We start from the raw sequence: 17,911 nt of genomic DNA, 5'->3' as shown, positions 1-17,911 counted from the left end.
ACTTGTTGTTTTGTAAAAATACTTATCTTTTTTTTTAAAATAGATTTTATTGTTTTTTTTACAAAGAGGAAGGGAGAGTGATAGAGAGTTAGAAACATTGATGAGAGAGAAACATCGATCAGCTGCCTCCTGCACAACCCCTACTGAGGATGTGCCCGCAACTGTGGTACATGCCCTTGACCAGAATCAAACCTGGGACCCTTGAGTCCGCAGGCTGACGCTCTATCCATTGAGCCAAACCAGTTAGGGCTGTTTTTTTGATCTTTTAGGGGATTTATGTGTGTTTAGGAAGCAAATATTCCACCATTTACATCTGGTTATGTATGATTTATGCAAAGCTGTGATTTTTTTAAGTGACATAATTTGTATGTCAAGGAATTTTTTCTTTGTCATAGAAATTTGTCATTTGTTACTATAATCTTTCATATTCATTTTACTAATATGAAATTTAAGAAAGATTCTTGGATTATAAATACTTTTGGTTGCTTCTTAAGTTTTAGTATAATGTGTTATTGTTTACAAAACTAATTTTTTTTTCTTAAATATATTTTTATTGATTTCACAGAGGAAGGGAAAGGGAGAGAGAGATAGAAACATCAATGATGAGAGAGAATCATTGATCAGTTGCCTCCTACACACCCCCGACCATGGATCGAGCCCATAACCCGGGCATGTGCTCTTGACTGGAATCGAACCCAGAACCCTTCAGTCTGCAGGCCAACACTTTATCCACTGTGCCAAACCAGCTAGGGCCAAAACTAATTTTTGATTTCCACTTTTTATGGGTGTTTTGAGGACAACTTGATAATATCTACCAGAAGTCTTTAAAATTTTATTGCACTTCTAGGTATTTCTACTAAGGGAAAAATGACAACTATACAAAGATGTATGTGCAAGGGTATTTACTTAAGCACTATTTATAATAGCAGAAATTTTAGAGATGTCTTTTCAATCAGTAAGAGGTTTGGTTACATAAATTATGGTATTTAATTTAATTTATGGTAATACATGGTATATGTACATATTGACTTGAAGAGATATCCACTATAAAGCATATCAAAATAGTTTATGAAATAACATTGGATTTGTAGTAGTAATATAGAAGTATTTAGGAATGCACAGAAAAAGGTTTAGATAATGTGTAAACCTATAAACATGTAGATGTTAATGTTAATCATCTCTGTATCTGGATTACAAGTTGTTTTTACTTTGTAATTATATTTTATATTGTCAGTATTTTTTTACTGAGCATGTATTACTCTGAAAACAGGTTTAAGAATATAAAGAATAGGGATGAGTGGAGTCCATATTATTTTTTAAAGCATTCTTCTGTAAAGATTTGTTACCTCAGCTGAACTTTTGATAAATACCAGTAAGTTCAAAGTGATAATTTTTTTTGACAAGTACCTACAACAGCGGTTCTCAACCTATGGGTCGCGACCCCTTTGGGGGTCGAACGACCCTTTCACAGGGGTTGCCTAAGACGATCGGAAAGCACATATATAATTACTAATTGTTTTTGTGATTAATCACTATGCTTTAATTATATTCGATTTGTAACAATGAAAATATATCCTGCATATCAGATATTTACATTACGATTCATAACAGTAGCAAAATTACAGTTATGAAGTAGCAACGAAAATAATTTTATGGTTGGGGGTCACCACAACATGAGGAACTGTATTAAAGGGTTGTGGCATTAGGAAGGTTGAGAACCACTGACCTAGAATATAGATAGTCTCTGTGGCAGGTTGGTAATAATTCCATGAGCTTTGGCATCCAGACAGGATGGAGATATGTGAAAGAAATTTTCTTGAGAAGCCTAATTACAGCATTTATACAAAAAGAAAATTCCCAATTTCAGGAAGATGATCCAAGTAAGGACCCAGAGATAAATAAGACCATGAGTTTTTAAATAAACAGTCCTTCGAAGTCTGCTCTCATAGATTAAAAAAATGATCAAAGTTTAAATATTCTAAATCTTGTGTACTAGTATTTGTGCCTAGACTATATTTAAGGTAACTAGTATTTTGTCTTGGATTTTAAATAAAACTTAATTAAAGGTCCTATATAATAAAAAGCTAATATGCAAATCGACTGAACAGCAGAACGATTGGTTGCTATGATGCGCACTGACCACCAGGGGGCAGACGCTCAATGCAGGAGCTGCCCACTGATGGTCAGTGCATTCCCACAGGGGCAGTGCCACTCAGCCAGAAGCCGTGAGCCGGGCTCATGGCTGGTGAGCGCAGCAGCGGTGGCAGGAGCCTCTCCGCCTCCGCCATAGTCAGACATCCCTCAAGGGCTCCCGGACTGTGAGAGGGTGCAGGCCAGGCTGAGGAACCCCCCCCCACCGCCCCCCGCCCAGTGCACGAATTTCATGCACCTGGCCTCTAGTTTATTAATAAAAAATGGACCTCACTAACAGTATCAATTAATTTAAAGGTTAATGAAATTAGATGAAAATATTTTTTCTTCCTATAAGGAAAACTTTAAAATGAACAAATGATTTTTTCCATTTTCATAATATATTATTAGAAAATATTAAATTTTAGGTAGCCTAGTCTTCTGTGAAGTAATTTTTAAATATTTATTTACAGATTCTTGATTTCTTAAGCATGGATGAAATTAGGAATAACTCTGAAATTCAAAATCAAGAATGTGGCTTTCGGAAAATTGCCTGGGCATTTCTTAAGGTATGTTTTTATTCTGTTTCAAACTCTTTAAAATGATCTTCTAATCTGATTGGTTGCTTTTCCCCAAGTTACTTTGGTTTCATAGAAGGAGTTATGATCCAAGGTAAGATTGCAGTGGTAGAGTTACTAATTCAAGCTTGGGTGATGTTCGTTTAGATTCTTAAACATTCATTGAGTGCCCAGTTTGTGCCAAGTACATGGTTTGGCTGTAAGGATACAGCATAAAAAAGGAACACACAACTCTGTTGTCATTTACTCAGCTTAACAAATATTATTAAACCCTTTGTGTGTGCCAGTCACTGTTCTAGTCATGCCGGCCAGGGCTAACTAGATCCTTTTTAAGTAGGTATACTAAAACATTTTTTAAATGTAATGAATGGATTTAATAAATTTAACCATGTTAATTACTATTTGAAAACGGTTTTGACTTTTTAAAAATTAAAACCATAAGATTTTACCATTAAAAATACTGATACTAAACAAATGGAAAATTTGTATCTGTTTAAATAATATGTATTTGGTTTTTATCATTGTTATCTTGAAGGTATATTGTCCACCTTCTATGTGGAAAGTAACATTCTGCATAGAAATATAAAATTTTTATCAACCATCTGAAGTTGTATACGCAAAAAGAAAACTGTCAGGAAAAGATTTTAATTTAAAAGTCGTTTATTTGGATTACCTTTTGTCAGAGTGATTTGGAACTGTGGTTAGCCAACTGTGTCAATGTTGTTTCCTTTGCTTTGTAAATCTTAAGGAATTTCTGTATGCCATATTCATCTTTTTAAAGTGAGTTTGTGACTATATACTATTGCTTTATCTGATTTATTTATTGTCAATGAACATAAAGTGTTATTTGAATTTTTATTTTAAGCTTCTAGGAGCCAATGGAAATATAAACATCAATTCAAAACTTCGCTTGCAGCTATACTATCCACCTCCTAAGCCTCGACCCCATATAAAAGTCGTTGAGGTTTTCGAATGGTGGTTAAAATGTCCAAGAAATCATTATCCGTCAACGTTGTATGTGACTGTAAGAGGATTGAAAGTTCCAGAATGTGTAAGTCAGTAGCACATGTAAGCGTTATGTCCTCTGTTGTTGAGATTAAATAGTAGCATGTTTTCCATTTCCAAAAAGATAAGATCTCTAGAATTATTTTAATGAATTTGTAGAATAGAAAGTTACCTTCAGAGATGATGTATTCATCCTGTAATAGCTGATACTTAAAAGATAATTAAATGAGGATTAAATAATAAATATAGATTTCATTGTTAGGAAAAATGTGTTGTTTTTTTAAAACTGTGGTGTTTTTGTTTGTTTTTAATCCTCACCCGAGTCTATGTTATTTTTGGTGTTTGTTTTGATGTCTTTTTATTGATTTTAGAGAGAGTAGAAGGGAGAGAGAAAGAAACATTGATGTGAGAAACATAAATTGGTTGCCTCCCATATGTGCTCCGACCAGGGATCAAACCTGCAACTTCTTGGTGTACAGGATGGCACTTCAACCAACTGAGCCCCCCGGCCATGGTGATAATACTGTTTTTTAAAAATTAAAGATAAAAGAATCATGTAAAGCAGGAGTTGACAAATATTAATAAAGGACCAGATAATATTTTAAGCTTTTCAGACTTTATAGTCTGTGTTGCAGTTACTTAGCTTTTCCTTTGTAGCATGAAAGTAGCTACATAGACATATGTAAGTGATAATAAAACAATTTGAAAATGTGTTCCAATAAAACTTTATTTATAAAAAGAGTCAGCAGGATAGATTTGACCTAGGCCATAGTTTGCAAACATGATTTACAGGCACATTTTTCACAATATTATTTAAATAGTTATAAATAGAATTTCTGCTGCTGTTTTCCATATATTAAAATTACTAGAGGCCGGGATTCGTGCACTGGTGGGGTCCCTTGGTCTGGCCTGCACCCTCTTGTAATCCGGGACCCCTTGGGGGATTTCGGAGAGCCAGTTCCAGCCCAATCCCCGCAGGCCAGGCTGAGGGACTCCACTGGTGCACGAATCCATGCACTGGGCCTCTAGTACATATATAAGATCTTTGGTTAATATCTTCCCACCCTCCCCTCTTTCCTCTTCCCTCTGAGATTCATCAGTCTGTTCCATGTTTCCATGCCTGTGATTCTCACTCCTGTGTTGAGCGTCTTCCCCCTGGTGGTCAGTGCGCGTCATAGCTATTGGCCAATCTGGTCAGCCGGTCAGCCAGTCGCTTAGGCTTTTATATATATGGAAGATAATGATCTAGAAGGGGGTCCTAATATACGGTGACATTATATATGGGGTCCTAATATATGCGGTGGGATTTAACGTTAGGTGGTGGGCACACGGTGTAATATACAGGTCTTGTAACATAGAAACCCACACCTGAAGCCTGTATGATCACGTTGATCAATGTCACCCCCAATACATTTAATTTAAAAAATTATAATGATCTTAGCAAAGACTATGTCCTAAAAGGAGCTGAAACTTTTGCTTTTGTCTTACTTGCTGTAACATATTTCAGGACAGTTGCATATTCTGTAGTTGATATTATAAACTGTGATTACAGAGTTGGTTTGCATTGATTTGAGTTAAATCTATTTTTAAGAAATTAAAGATTTAAAAAACTTTAGATCTTAATGATAACAGTTTCGTGTTATTAAAGCCAGAGATACCATCTTATATCAGAGCTATGACATAACATCTGATAGGTGTTGGTGAAGAGGCAGAAACAAAGGAACAGAGTTATTCAAACAGTATCATGTTACCACTTGAGTTCTGTTTTTTTCTCTTTTCTCCCAGCTTCTAAGGCTTTTTGGTTATAGGACAATAATTTCAAGCAAGTTTCACTTTATTTAGAATAACGTGCAAATAAAAGTCGAATTTTTTCTGGATTACATTTTGAAAACATTTCCATATTGTCTGTTTTAATATTTTAAAAACCATCTATGCTAGCAAAGAGAAAAAAATTAACATGATATATATTTTTCTATACATATGTAGGTAAAGCCATCTTACCGTTCTGTGGTGGCTCTTCAGGAGGAAAAAGGTAAACCAGTGTATTGTGAGCAACAGCGTGAGTCAAGTTCAGTGGACACAGAACCTGGACTAGAAGATTCAAAGGAAGTAGTGAAGTGGCAACGACTGCCTGGGCAGGTGACGTGTTTAATGTTGAGTTCATTTAGATATTTACTTATTTACTAGTAATTAGATTGCTATTTACAACTCTCAGATTATCCTTATTTATAATCACATACTGTCTTTACAATAATTCACTTGACAAGTAATGATAGAGAGTTTATCGTTTGCATAAAAACACTATCTAGGTTGTTTGTTTAGGACCTGGGCAGTTTTATTAGTTTGCTAGAGCTGCCATAAAAAAAAAAAAAAAAAAGTGCGGACTGCTTGACTTGTAGAACAGAAATTTATTTACTCATAGTTCTGCGGACTGGAAGTCCAAGGTCGAGGATTGGCAGGGTTGGTTTACTCTGAAGCCTTATTCTTGCCTGGCAGATGGCTGCCATCTTGCTGCCCTTTCATGGTCTTTTCCCCTTGCCTGTATATCCCTGTGTCTCTTCCCCTTCTAATCAGGACCCTCCCTAACAACTTCATTTTAACTTAATCAGCTAGTTCAGGGGTGGGGAACCTTTTTTCTGTCAAGGGCCATTTGGATATTTATAACATCGTTCATGGGCAAAATTACCAACTTAAAAATTAGCCTGCTATATTTGGTCAGACATTTAATTAACTCATTCATAATGCCTTGACAGGGCCAGACCAAAGGATTTCACAGGCCTTCTATGCCCTCTGGGCTGGACATTTCTCACCCCTGAGCTAGTTAAAGACCTTCTCTCCAAATACTGTTACATTCTGAGGTACTGGGGTTAAGGCTTTAACAAATGAATTTTGGGGTACACAATTCAGCCCATAACAAGTAAAAAGCACACATTTTTTATATCTCTAAGAGGTATGTCTCCTAATGGATTTTATTATTTTAAAATGTTTTTTAATGGATTCATAAAATTTTTTTGCAGTCCCTGGCTCCTTCCTTAATCACATTTTGGTGGAGATATGTACAGGTATATTCTTCTACCACAAGTAGAACAGTATTTAAGCTTGTACTAAATTTTTCTTACTTGGTTAGTATATTTTGTAGTAGCAAGAAGCATTGCTGATACAGTTTTGTAAATCACTTACTTGTTTCCACAAAGACTGGAGTGGTTTATTTTATGTCTGAGCCAATACCAATGCAGCTTATCTAAAAATATTAACTTATGCAAACATTCAGTATATACATAAGGATGATTGTTTTCCCAGACCTTCTCATTGTCTGTGTTTTGCATCACTTTTGACATTCTTTTCTTTTAAAAAAAGTTTTTCTTAAATTGATTTTAGGGAGAGGGAGAGAGAGATAGAAACATCAATCAGAGAGAATCATTTTTAAAAATTAAAAAGATATGTTATTTTTGGTGTTTGTTTTGATGTGTGTTTTTTAATTGATTTTAAAGGGAGTACACCCCCACTGTGGATCAATCTGGCAACCCAGGCATGTGCCCTGAATGGGAATTGAACCCCGGACCTTTTGGTTCATGGGTCAGTGCTCACCCACGGAGCAATACTGGCCAGGCTTGAGGTAGACTTTAAAGGATGGCCATATTAGGGGTGGGTGAAGAAGGATAGAGAAAGGTATTTCATCTGGGGCCAAAGTTGTAAATAGATGGGAAAGGACTGAGGTATTCATCAGGCACTCAAAAACTTGGCTGACTGGCAATGAGAGTTTGTAAGAGATAGAGCTGTGTGATAGATTAGCAGGCCCACGTTGTGGAGTGTCTTGAATGATAGCCTAATTAGTGATTGTGTGGGATGTGAGATATTAATGGAAGATTTTTGGGTAGGAGAGAAGCATTGCCTCAATCATATTTTAGGACAAATTGATGCAGTGGCATAGAGGAGATCTTGAAGTAGGATACATCAGAATGAGAGAAACCTACCAGATGGCAGGCAGTTGCAATCATTGATGTGAGATGAAAGAGTCTGACCTTGGGAGAATGGTGGCAAAAATGAAAAATAAGAGATGACTATAAGAAAGAAAGAATGGAGCAGCATAATTTAGTGACTGACAAGCTAGTAAAGAAGGGGAAAGAGTCAAACATGTTGAGGCCCTTTATTGCTATGAAACTTCATTGGCTTTTCTAAATACAGTGTCAAACCCTGGGAATACAAAGAAAATGATAGTGGCTTTCAGTGATTTTAGCTTAGGTGGTTAAGCAGTTTTCCTGGGAGCAGCAGCATCTGATTGTAAAACCTCCTGACTTTTCCTTCAGCTTTTTCCTCTTTTAACCTCATCTTCCTTTTCAGATGGAGAATGGGGCGGGGGGGGGGGAATGGGTAGCATGGTGCCTGGTACATTATGGGTACCTAATAAATGTCTACTGAATTTTTCACCTTCCAGGTAGCTACTCATAATGCTACCTCCTAATAAATCTTGATACTACTTGTGAAAAACCTGGTACCTATCTAGAATGCAGGCCCTTGAACTAATAGTCTGTGATGAGTCTCATTAAGCTGGCCTTGACCCTCTGAATAATCCTTATTAGTTATATATAGTAATAATGGTCACTCATAGGGTTGCTGTGATGAATATATGAAAACACATGTGTAATAAAGTACCACATTCTTGGCATATAGTAAGGGCCCAATATACTAATATGTTTAGTTAAACTTTTAGAATAATAAGAAATACAGGAACTAAGACTCACTGAAGTTTGGAAGAGGCAGAATTAGAACAATAGGTATTAATACATGAAAATTTTTGGTTTCATCTGTTAATAGGGAATGAAGATAAAAATTAATGAAGAAATTTTAATAAATTAGTGAATCAGAAACCAATAGGAAGTGATTCATTAGTTTGGAAATACATTTTGGAAGGTAGCCACAAATGATGGTTATTTTAAGAGATGAAAAGAGAGAAGTTAGCCCTAACCAGTTTGGGTCAGTGGATAGAGCATCAGCCCGTGGACTCAAGGGTCCCAGGTTTGATTCCGGTCAAGGGCATGTACTTTGGTTGCGGGCACATCCCCAGTAGGGAGTGTGCAGGAGGCAGCTGATTGATGTTTCTCTCTCATTGATGTTTCTAACTCTCTGTCCCTCTCCCTTCCTCTCTGTAAAAAATCAATAAAATATACTTTTTTTAAAAAAGAGAGAAGTTATGCATCCTGGGTTTCAGCTAGGCCCTAAAGGGCATTTATGGCCTCAGAACAAGTTTATGGCTCAGTGAAAATCACGTATTAGTTGCTGTCATGGAATAAGAGTGTGAAGTACGCCTAACTGGTTTGGCTCGGTGGGTAGAGCATCGGCCTGCGGACTGAAGGGTCCCAGGTTCTATTCTGGTCAAGGGCATGTACCTTGGTTGTGGGCACATCTCCAGTGGGGAGTGTACAGGAGGCAGCTGACCGATGTTTTTATCTCATCGATGTTTCTGACTCTATCCATCTCCCTTCCTCTCTGTAAAAAAATCAATAAAATATATATATTTTTAAAAAGAGTGTGAAATACATTTTTTTGTGTGGTTATATAAAAGCTATAGGTTAGTGACCGCTTTGGAGTGTCAGATACTGAAATTTTCTACTCATTTTAGGTGAATTAAGTACTAGTTAGATATGGAGTATAAATTGAGTTAATTTTATGGAGAATTGGTTTTCTCTTTAGACAGTAAAATAAATTGCTGTGGTTTCTCATCATTCTGCTTACTTGCTTTTCTCTTCCTCTTCATCACCATAATGGGACTTAAAACCAACTACAGTCATTGAAATTAACAATTAGCCTTCATATTTTAATGTTTCTTAATTTGTTTTTTAAATGTATGTTTTTTAGGCTTGCCGTATCCCAAACAAGCACCTCTTCTCACTAAATGCAGGAGAACGAGGATGTTTTTGTCTTTCTTTCTCTCACAATGGAAGAATATTAGCAGCAGCCTGTGCCAGCCGAGATGGATATCCAATTATTTGTGAGTAATAATCCTATTTGCTTAATTTTATTGATCTTTGGTTTTTAAAATTCATTGAAACTTTAATTTGAATAATCCCCCAGCACTACTAAATTAAATAGATTTCTTCAAGTAAAGTAACAGTTCTCTTGAATAATTTTAAACTTTCCTAGACAATATGTTTTTAGAAGTAGAATTTTACACTTTTCTATTCTATGTTTTTAGAAGTGAAATTTTTACATTTTCCTAGATGATATGTTTTCAGAAGTAGAATTTTACACTTTTCTATACAATATGTTTTCAATGTATACTGAAGGATAGTAAATTATTTTTAAACCATGCAGGAGGATTTTTGTAAGCATTTTATATTTTAAACTAGTGACCTGGTGCACAAAATTTGTGCACATTAAAAGGGAATTAATTAGAGGAAATATTTTAATATTGCTATTTGCCTTTTTCTCTATAATAGAAGTGTCAGAGATGAAAGAAAATTAGTAAAATGTATATGAAAATCTTCCTCCTGTCAGAGTCTGGGGTGCACCACGGGAACCAGAGTCAAGTTCCTGCCCACCCATGTGCCCCTCAAAATTACGCGAGACCCAGACCCGGCCGGCCCCACCCCCATTGGGCTAGATCCAGACCCAGCCGGCTCCACCCCTGTCAAGCCCCACCGGGTGGGGGGCGCGGCCTCTGGTCGTTTGGCCTGGTGCCGGGGCAGGAGGTGTGGCCTGAGGTCCCCTGGCCCGGGCCGGGGGGTGCACCTTGAGGTCCTCTGGCCTGGGCCGGGGCAGGGGGCATGCCTTGAGGTCCCCGTCAAGCCACACCAGGCGGGGGGCACAGCCTTAGGTCCCCCGGCCTGGGGCAGGGTGCACGGCCTGAGGTCCCCCAGCCCGGGTTGGGGTGGGGGCGTGCCTTGGGGTTCCCCTTCAAGCCCCGTGGGCGCGGGGTGTGGCCTGAGGTCCCCTGTCAAGGCCCACCGGGTGGGGGGCCCAGCCTAAGGTCCCCTGCCCTGGACCAGTGCCACGCAGCCTCAGGTCCCTGCTGATTGCTTATTAAGGCTCGTTATGGGAACTCGCCTCTGCTTTGGGCGCAGCCATCTTGTGTTACGGAATCCCTGCCTCCACTCTGGGCATAGCCATCTTGACCGTTATGGTGTGATGGTCAATTTGCATATTCCTACTTTCTTAGATAAGATATACAAATTTAGAACCAGAAGGATAATAAACCTCAGGAGGAATTTTAGTCTAGTTTAGCCAGTCAGTAGCAGTACTAATTTGAATTATGAAAGTCTTCAAATTTGTAATGCATTAGAATAATAATAATTGGCTTGGAGGACCTGAATTAAGACTTCTTATTACTATAGAGAAGTAAGCAGAAAGGCCAAAACCCATTCTCAATTTGCCTTTTAAAACTATAGGAAACTGTGTTAAGAAATATCTGTATCTCTTTGGAGATTTTTTTTTATATATATAAATGAGCATTATCATACTCTTCTAGACTTAGAGGCATTGTTACTTTCCTTTACTTCTTGCTTAGTAATGAAAACCAGCTCACCTCAGTTCCTCATGGGTGTCTGTTTTAAGCACTGCATCCTATAGAACAGTGCTTCTCAACCTTCCTAATGCTGCAACCCTTTAATACAGTTCCTCATGTTGTGGTGACCCCCAATTTCATTGTTACAAATTGAACATAATTAAAGCATAGTGATTAATCATAAAAACAATATGTAATTATATACGTGTTTTCCGATGGTCTTAGGCGACCTCTGTGAAAGGGTCATTCGACCCCCAAAAGGGTCGCGACCCACAGGTTGAGAACCGCTGCTATAGATCATGCCTCAGCTTCACACAGTTATTTCTTCGTTGATTTGCTTTTTTTCAGCAGGGACTTATAATTAGCTTGATTAGCATTTATTAAATAAATATTCTTCCTTGTGAAATAATGTTAGTTTTAAAAAATACAAAATTCTTTGTATAGTTTGATTACAGCTATGCTATTTTAACAATTCACCAAAACCTATGCATAGGGGGGAAAAAGATTCTTAGGAAACATACTCCAGAATATTAATAGTGATTTCATTCTTTGTGGTAATGGGAGAATTATTTGCATTTTGATTTATATGTTTTCAACATTTCTATGATAAATATGTGCTACTTTATGCTTTAAAAATCTTGTTTAAAATGCTATATAAATTTAGCTTTACTTCCTGCTTAAATCTTAAAATACAAAAGAAGAATCTTTTTTTACTTTTGATTGATTATGATGTCTCCTTGGAATTTGTTTAGCTTGTAGAATATGCAGATTAATGTTTTTCACAATTTTAGTAATATTTTTGTCTTTATTTTTTAAGTGTTCTTTCTGCCTCTTTATATTTCTTCTCTTCTCCAGGGACTCTCGTAATTTCTGTATTGGTACACTTGATGGTGTCCCACAGCCTCTGCATTTTCATTTGTTTTTCTTTATTCTTTTTCTTTCTGTTCCTTAAATTACATAATCTCTCGACTGACCTGTCTTCAAGTCCTGATTCTTCTGTCAGTTCAAATCTGCTGTGAGCCCCTCGCAGTGAATTATTTTAGTTATTGTGCTTTTCAACTCTATAATTACTGTTAGTTCTTTTTTTTTTATAATTTCTATTTCTTTATTAGTAAGAAATTCTCACACCTTAATTATTTGGACATTGTTTTCTTTATATCTTTGAACATATTTATAAGCATGGATTTAAAGGGAAGACTAATGCTAGACTTCCTCATGAACAGTTTCTATTGACTGCTTTTTGTCTGTGTATGGCCATACTTTTCTGTTATGTTTTTCTTTTCACACTCTCTTAATTTTTTTGTCGAAAACTGGATACGTTAAATATTGAAGTGTGGCAGCTCTGAATTCATATTCCCCCACTCTACCTAGTCAATCAGGATATGTTGTTTTGTTTGTTTAGTGACTTTCCTCGACTAATTCTGTAGTCCTTTGCCTTGGTCATGTGTTGCCACTGAAGTCTCTTGTTTGGTTAGTTTAGCAGTCAGCTAATGGTTAAAGGGAGACATTTTTAAATGCCTTGAGTGAATAGGTCTCACAGAGTTTGCTGTGAGGTTCTGAAGGTGTTGAATTGGAATACATTTTCAAAACTTTAGCCTTAGCCGCCATGCACACAGCCTTTGCTTATGCCAGAAGTACTTCTGTACTGCGTAGTATCTTAAGCGCAGTTAGTTTGACCACTAGGTGGAAGAAGAGACTTGGAAACTGTTCTGTTAAGTCATTATCTGAGATCAGTGACTTTTCAACTTGTGTTCCGATAGAATTTTTAAAACATCTAATACCTAACTATTTATTCAGGGGCATTGACCTCTCTACCCTTAGATTGTGAAATTTAAAAATGACACCAGCCAACGCAACAATAGTAGTCTGATGTGAATGAATCAAAAGCATACCTATTATTTTGGTCAGATAGGCAAAAAAAATATACTTTTTGGTGTGCTGCAGAATTTTAGCAATTAGTTTCTCTGTGCCATGAGATTAAAAAGGTTGAAAATCGCTGTCTTAGATGATGTTATTGTATACATTAATATAGCAATACTATACTGTTTATCAAATTGGTTGCCTGTCAATTCCTTTACTAAATCTAAAATTTCAGTGTTAGAATTTTTTTCTGACAATAATACAATTTAAATTTCTTGTTACTTCAAATAAAATTTTGATTACTTCAAATAAAATTAAATCAATTTACCTCTTTAATGAAAGCCCAAATTATAGAATCTTTTAACTGAATTATAATTTAAATGTTATTTATTATGTGATTAATTGACTATCAAAGATTATTAGGAAAATTGCTTTGGAGAAATGAGAATAATTGTTCATTGTAGTATATATAAAATTTTATGTGTAAATTCTTGTGCCTAAAACAAGTGAAAAACTATTTGTGAGTAGATTCTGAAATATTTTATGCTGAAAACCTCTGGTCATATTCTTAGACACAGTGCTTACTTTACAAATTATTATAAATTTTGAATTTGTATATTACTGTATTAAGGATCCTCTGTCTGGAAACCTAATTTTTTAATATTTTCATTAGTATACGAAATTCCTTCTGGACGTTTCATGAGAGAATTGTATGGCCACCTCAATATCATTTATGATCTATGCTGGTCAAAGGATGATAACTATATCCTTACTGCATCATCTGATGGCACTGCCAGGTTAGTATATTTGTTTAGTATTCAATGTGTATGCTGTTTGCCATCAAGAAAAGCAAAGAGAATATAAAGTGATAGAACTACTCATGCTTCAATATGTTTGTTTATCAAGGGATTATCAGGATTGTTGATTAATTAAATAAGCAGTAGTAAAAACTTTTTTCTTGAAGACATATTTTCAAAATACATTAATTTGTGTAATATATAATATTTCTAGTCCTCACTGTCTTTAAATGATCATTATGTACACTGTTCAATTAATGCTTTGAGGTGAGGTTATTAAACAACTAAATATTTCCTAGAATATAAGCTCTTGATGGTAGGGGTTCCATCTTCACTCTTAGCTGGATGCAGAGCCCAGGACACAGTGGTGCTCAGTACATAGTGTAGGGCAGTGATGGCGAACCTATGACATGCATGTCAGAGGTGACACGCGAACTCATTTTTTTGGTTGATTTTTCTTTGTTAAATGGCATTTAAATATATAAAATAAATATCAAAAATATAAATCTTTGTTTTACTATGGTTGCAAATATCAAAAAATTTCTATATGTGACACGGCACCAGAGTTAAGTTAGGGTTTTCAAAATGCTGACATGTCGAGCTCAAAAGGGTATGCTGACATACCCTTCGCCATCACTGGTGTAGGGTAAATAAATGAATATCACCTATGTTTAAAAAACTTTATAGTTTGTCAGATATTTGTATTTTTTCAAATGTGAGCCTTAAAAATAGCCCTTTTCAATTTAATAAGTTTCACAATAGAATATTTTAAGAGCTATTTTTTAAAGTTTCATTTACTTTTTTTTTGTAGCTGCTTGATCTGCCGTGGATATTTCTAAAATTATTGTTAGGCAGTTGTTTAAGATGCTTTTAAATATGTCCTTTATAAATGTCTTTTTTGTTATTTTTGTTGTTAATCCTCACCTGAAGGTATTTTTCCCCCCATTGATTTTTAGAGAGAGTGGGGAGGGGAGAGAAACATCAATGTGAGAGAGACAAATTGATTGGTTGCCTCCCACACACTCCTACCAGAGTGGGGATCAAGCCTGCAACTGAAGTATATGCCCTTGACTAGAATTGAACCCGCGGCCCTTCAGTCTGCAGGCCAACGCTCTAATCACAGAGCCAAATTGGCTATGCATGGTCATACAGGGCTTAAATATGTCCTTTGAATTTGATTCCAACAAGTGGTATTTATTATCTCTACAGACTAGGAAACTGACATGTAGAGCAGTTTGAGATCCACTCTGATTTTACTCTTACTTATGCTTCCTGTTCTTTTAAATACACTCTTTACAGATACTTCTAGTGTCTGGGTCCCTTTTTCTACTAATCTTATTGGCTTCCTTCTCAATACAAAATGTCTAATTGATTAAGATGCTATCATTACTGTTTGTTTATATGTAAATGAAATAGATGACAACTGGTTACAATGGATTTTTACCTCTCTGTCTAGCTGGGAATCTACTACTATTAGTTACTCTTAATAATATCCTCAAGAATGGCATAGCTGTTCTGTCAGATGCCAGGTTATGCCAGAGAAAAACACGTAACCTTACTAAGACCTTACTGGGTTTGTCAATCTGAAAATCACTTGAGTTTTCATCTCTCCTGAGCAGTCCTTTCACTCATTTTTATTCAGCTCTCCTTTTCTCAGCCCTCTGGCAATAGATCTAAACCTTACAATGGGCCGATCGAGGCCTTCCAGCTGCTGGTGGGGCCTTCCTTCATTCTGCACCACCCCCTGGTGGTCAGCGCATGTCATAGAGAGCAGTCAAACTCCTGGTCTCCCAGTTGAACTCGTGAAGGGACATTTCGCATATTCACCTTTTACATATCCTATCTAATAATAGACAAACATGGTAATTAACCATACCTCTGACACGCTTCCCATTGGCTAATCAGGGCGATATGCAAATTAACTGCCAACCAAGATGGCGGCCGGCAGCCAGGCAGCTGAAGTGAACAGGAGGCTTGCTTGCTCCAGTGATGGAGGAAGCCAAGGTTCCCCGCCTGCCGCTGCCGGCCTCTGAGCTGCACTCTAAGAAACAATGTTGCAATTATAGAAGCTAAACAAACCCCAGAAACCTGCTTTCCGCCAGCTGGGCCTCAGAGCTGGAGTTGCAACAGTGTTTCAATTATAGAAGCCAAACAAACCCAGATACCTGCTTTCAGCAGCCAAGGTGTCGGAGCTGGAGCCGAGCCTCAGAGCTAAAGCCGGCTCTCAGCTCCAGTGACAGCCATAGAGGGTAAATAAATCCAAGAATTAAAAAAAAAAATAAAAAAAAGGAGAGGTTGGGAGCTTCAGTTACCCACCAGCCTGAAAACGATCCTCAGCCCCTCACCCAGACTGGCCCACCCTGAAGGGGGTGTGACCAGCTGCCCAGCGGGGACCCCTACCCTGAAGAGGGTATGACCAGCTGCAAACAGCCATCATCCCCTCATCCAGGCTGGCCAAGCACCCAAGTGGGACCCCCACCCTGATCCGGGACACCCTTCAGGGCAAACCAGCCAGCCCCCACCCCTGCACCAGGCCTCTATTCTATATAGTAAAAGGGTAATATGCAAACTGACCCTAACAGCAGAAGGACTGGGAATGACTGGTCACTATGACACACACTGACCACCAGGGGGCAGACGCTCAATGCAGGAGCTGCCTTCTGGTGGTCAGGGCTCTCTCACATGGGAGGAGCTCTGCTCAGCCACAAGCCAGGCTGGTGGCTGCCAGTACAGTGGTGGTGGTGGGAGCCTCTCCTGCCTCCTCAGCAGCGCTAAGGATGTCTGACTGCAGTTTAGGCCTGCTCCCCACTGGCAAGTGGACATCTTCCGAGGGCTGCCGGGCTGCCAGAGGGATGTCTGATTGCCATCTTTGGCCCAATCCCCTGGGGAACGGGCCTAAGCCAGCAGGTGGTTATCCCCTGAGGGGTCCCAGACTGCGAGAGGGCACAGGCTGGGCTGAAGGACCCCCTCTCCCCCCTGAGTGCGCAAATTTTTGTGTACCGGGCCTCTAGTATATAGATATTTTTAATGACAGCCTTATCTACCCTGTCTCCCAGGCTGGGTCTCAAGAGTAGTCCTCATCTTTTCTTTTCTTTCCACCATTTATTTCTATGTCTAAGAGTACTAAAGTCTGTCAATTCTCTCTCCTAAAGGGCTCACCATTCTATCATCCTTTTTATCCTTACTGCTGTGGTCTTAATTCAAGCCCTTGTTACCTTACCCTCCTCCAAAATCATCTTCCATAATGTCTTGATTTTAAAAAATCTCTGATTACCACTGCCCTTTAGAAAATGTTCTAGTTTCTTAGCATGGCATGACAGGCTTTCCCTCATTGGCCTTACATTCCTCTCTTGTGCACTTCCCATTAATGCTCTGCCTTATCGACACCATCTTTTCAAATATCATTGACATCTTTGGCATCTCCATGCCCTGTTACCTTACCTATTCTTCCTATGCTTAAATGCCCTTCCTGCCCAACTCACACAATAAACATTTCTGTGCCTTTTGTGAGCCATTGTGGGCTCATAGTCGTCCTTCAAAACCCAGGTCAGATTTCACTGTTTCTTGAAGTCATCTTGGTTTCCCCACACAACATGTAATATATTCTAATAAAGTAAGCTTTTTTTCTTTATGTAGCTTTGAAAGTGATACTAATTTAGGACTCCTTACATCATAAAAATACTGTGAAGGATTAACTGAGTGAAGAAAGAAACGTGGTGGCTAGAGTGAAAAAGGCAGTGAGGTTCTAAGAGAGGGAAGGAATACATACAGTGAGTAGGCCCAAGTTGAAAGGAAGAGAATTGCGATGCTTGAAAGTGGCAGCAGTATGGGTTTCTGCCCCTGTCTTCCACCCCTGTCTTCCTCGAGATCACTGTCACTTGTCATCAGTAGTATTTCTTTAGTAATTGTTTCCTACCTGGATAGCTCCAGGCCATAAGGATTTAACCTAAATCTCCTTTTTTAGTTATCCTCAATCATCAAAGACTTTTCCATGTATAATGGTCCCAAATAGGCCCTCCCCCTCTCTCTTCATATACTGT

The 17,911-nt window shown here is 37.8% G+C and overlaps 1 protein-coding gene across 6 annotated transcripts in view; it reads left to right on the top strand.

Annotated features, from left to right (window-relative positions):
- Window positions 1-17,911, top strand: part of AHI1 (Abelson helper integration site 1) — a 182,260-nt gene that overhangs the window by 17,504 nt on the left and 146,845 nt on the right. For all 6 annotated transcript variants that reach the window (XR_009453406.1, XR_009453407.1, XM_059700403.1 and 3 more), the window contains 5 exons: window positions 2,604-2,699; window positions 3,574-3,759; window positions 5,700-5,852; window positions 9,570-9,702; window positions 13,748-13,871. Coding sequence is in view for 4 of the 6 variants with exons in the window: in XM_059700403.1 (XP_059556386.1) it covers window positions 2,604-2,699; window positions 3,574-3,759; window positions 5,700-5,852; window positions 9,570-9,702; window positions 13,748-13,871 (692 nt within the window). In the remaining 2 variants the exon portion in view is untranslated. The remainder of the gene's footprint in view (window positions 1-2,603; window positions 2,700-3,573; window positions 3,760-5,699; window positions 5,853-9,569; window positions 9,703-13,747; window positions 13,872-17,911) is intronic.

The sequence above is a fragment of the Myotis daubentonii genome, chromosome 6, assembly GCF_963259705.1.
Source record: "Myotis daubentonii chromosome 6, mMyoDau2.1, whole genome shotgun sequence".
NCBI lineage: Eukaryota > Metazoa > Chordata > Mammalia > Chiroptera > Vespertilionidae > Myotis > Myotis daubentonii.
The sequence above is the reverse complement of the archived record's forward strand: the minus strand, read 5'-3'. Positions and strand labels throughout refer to the sequence as shown.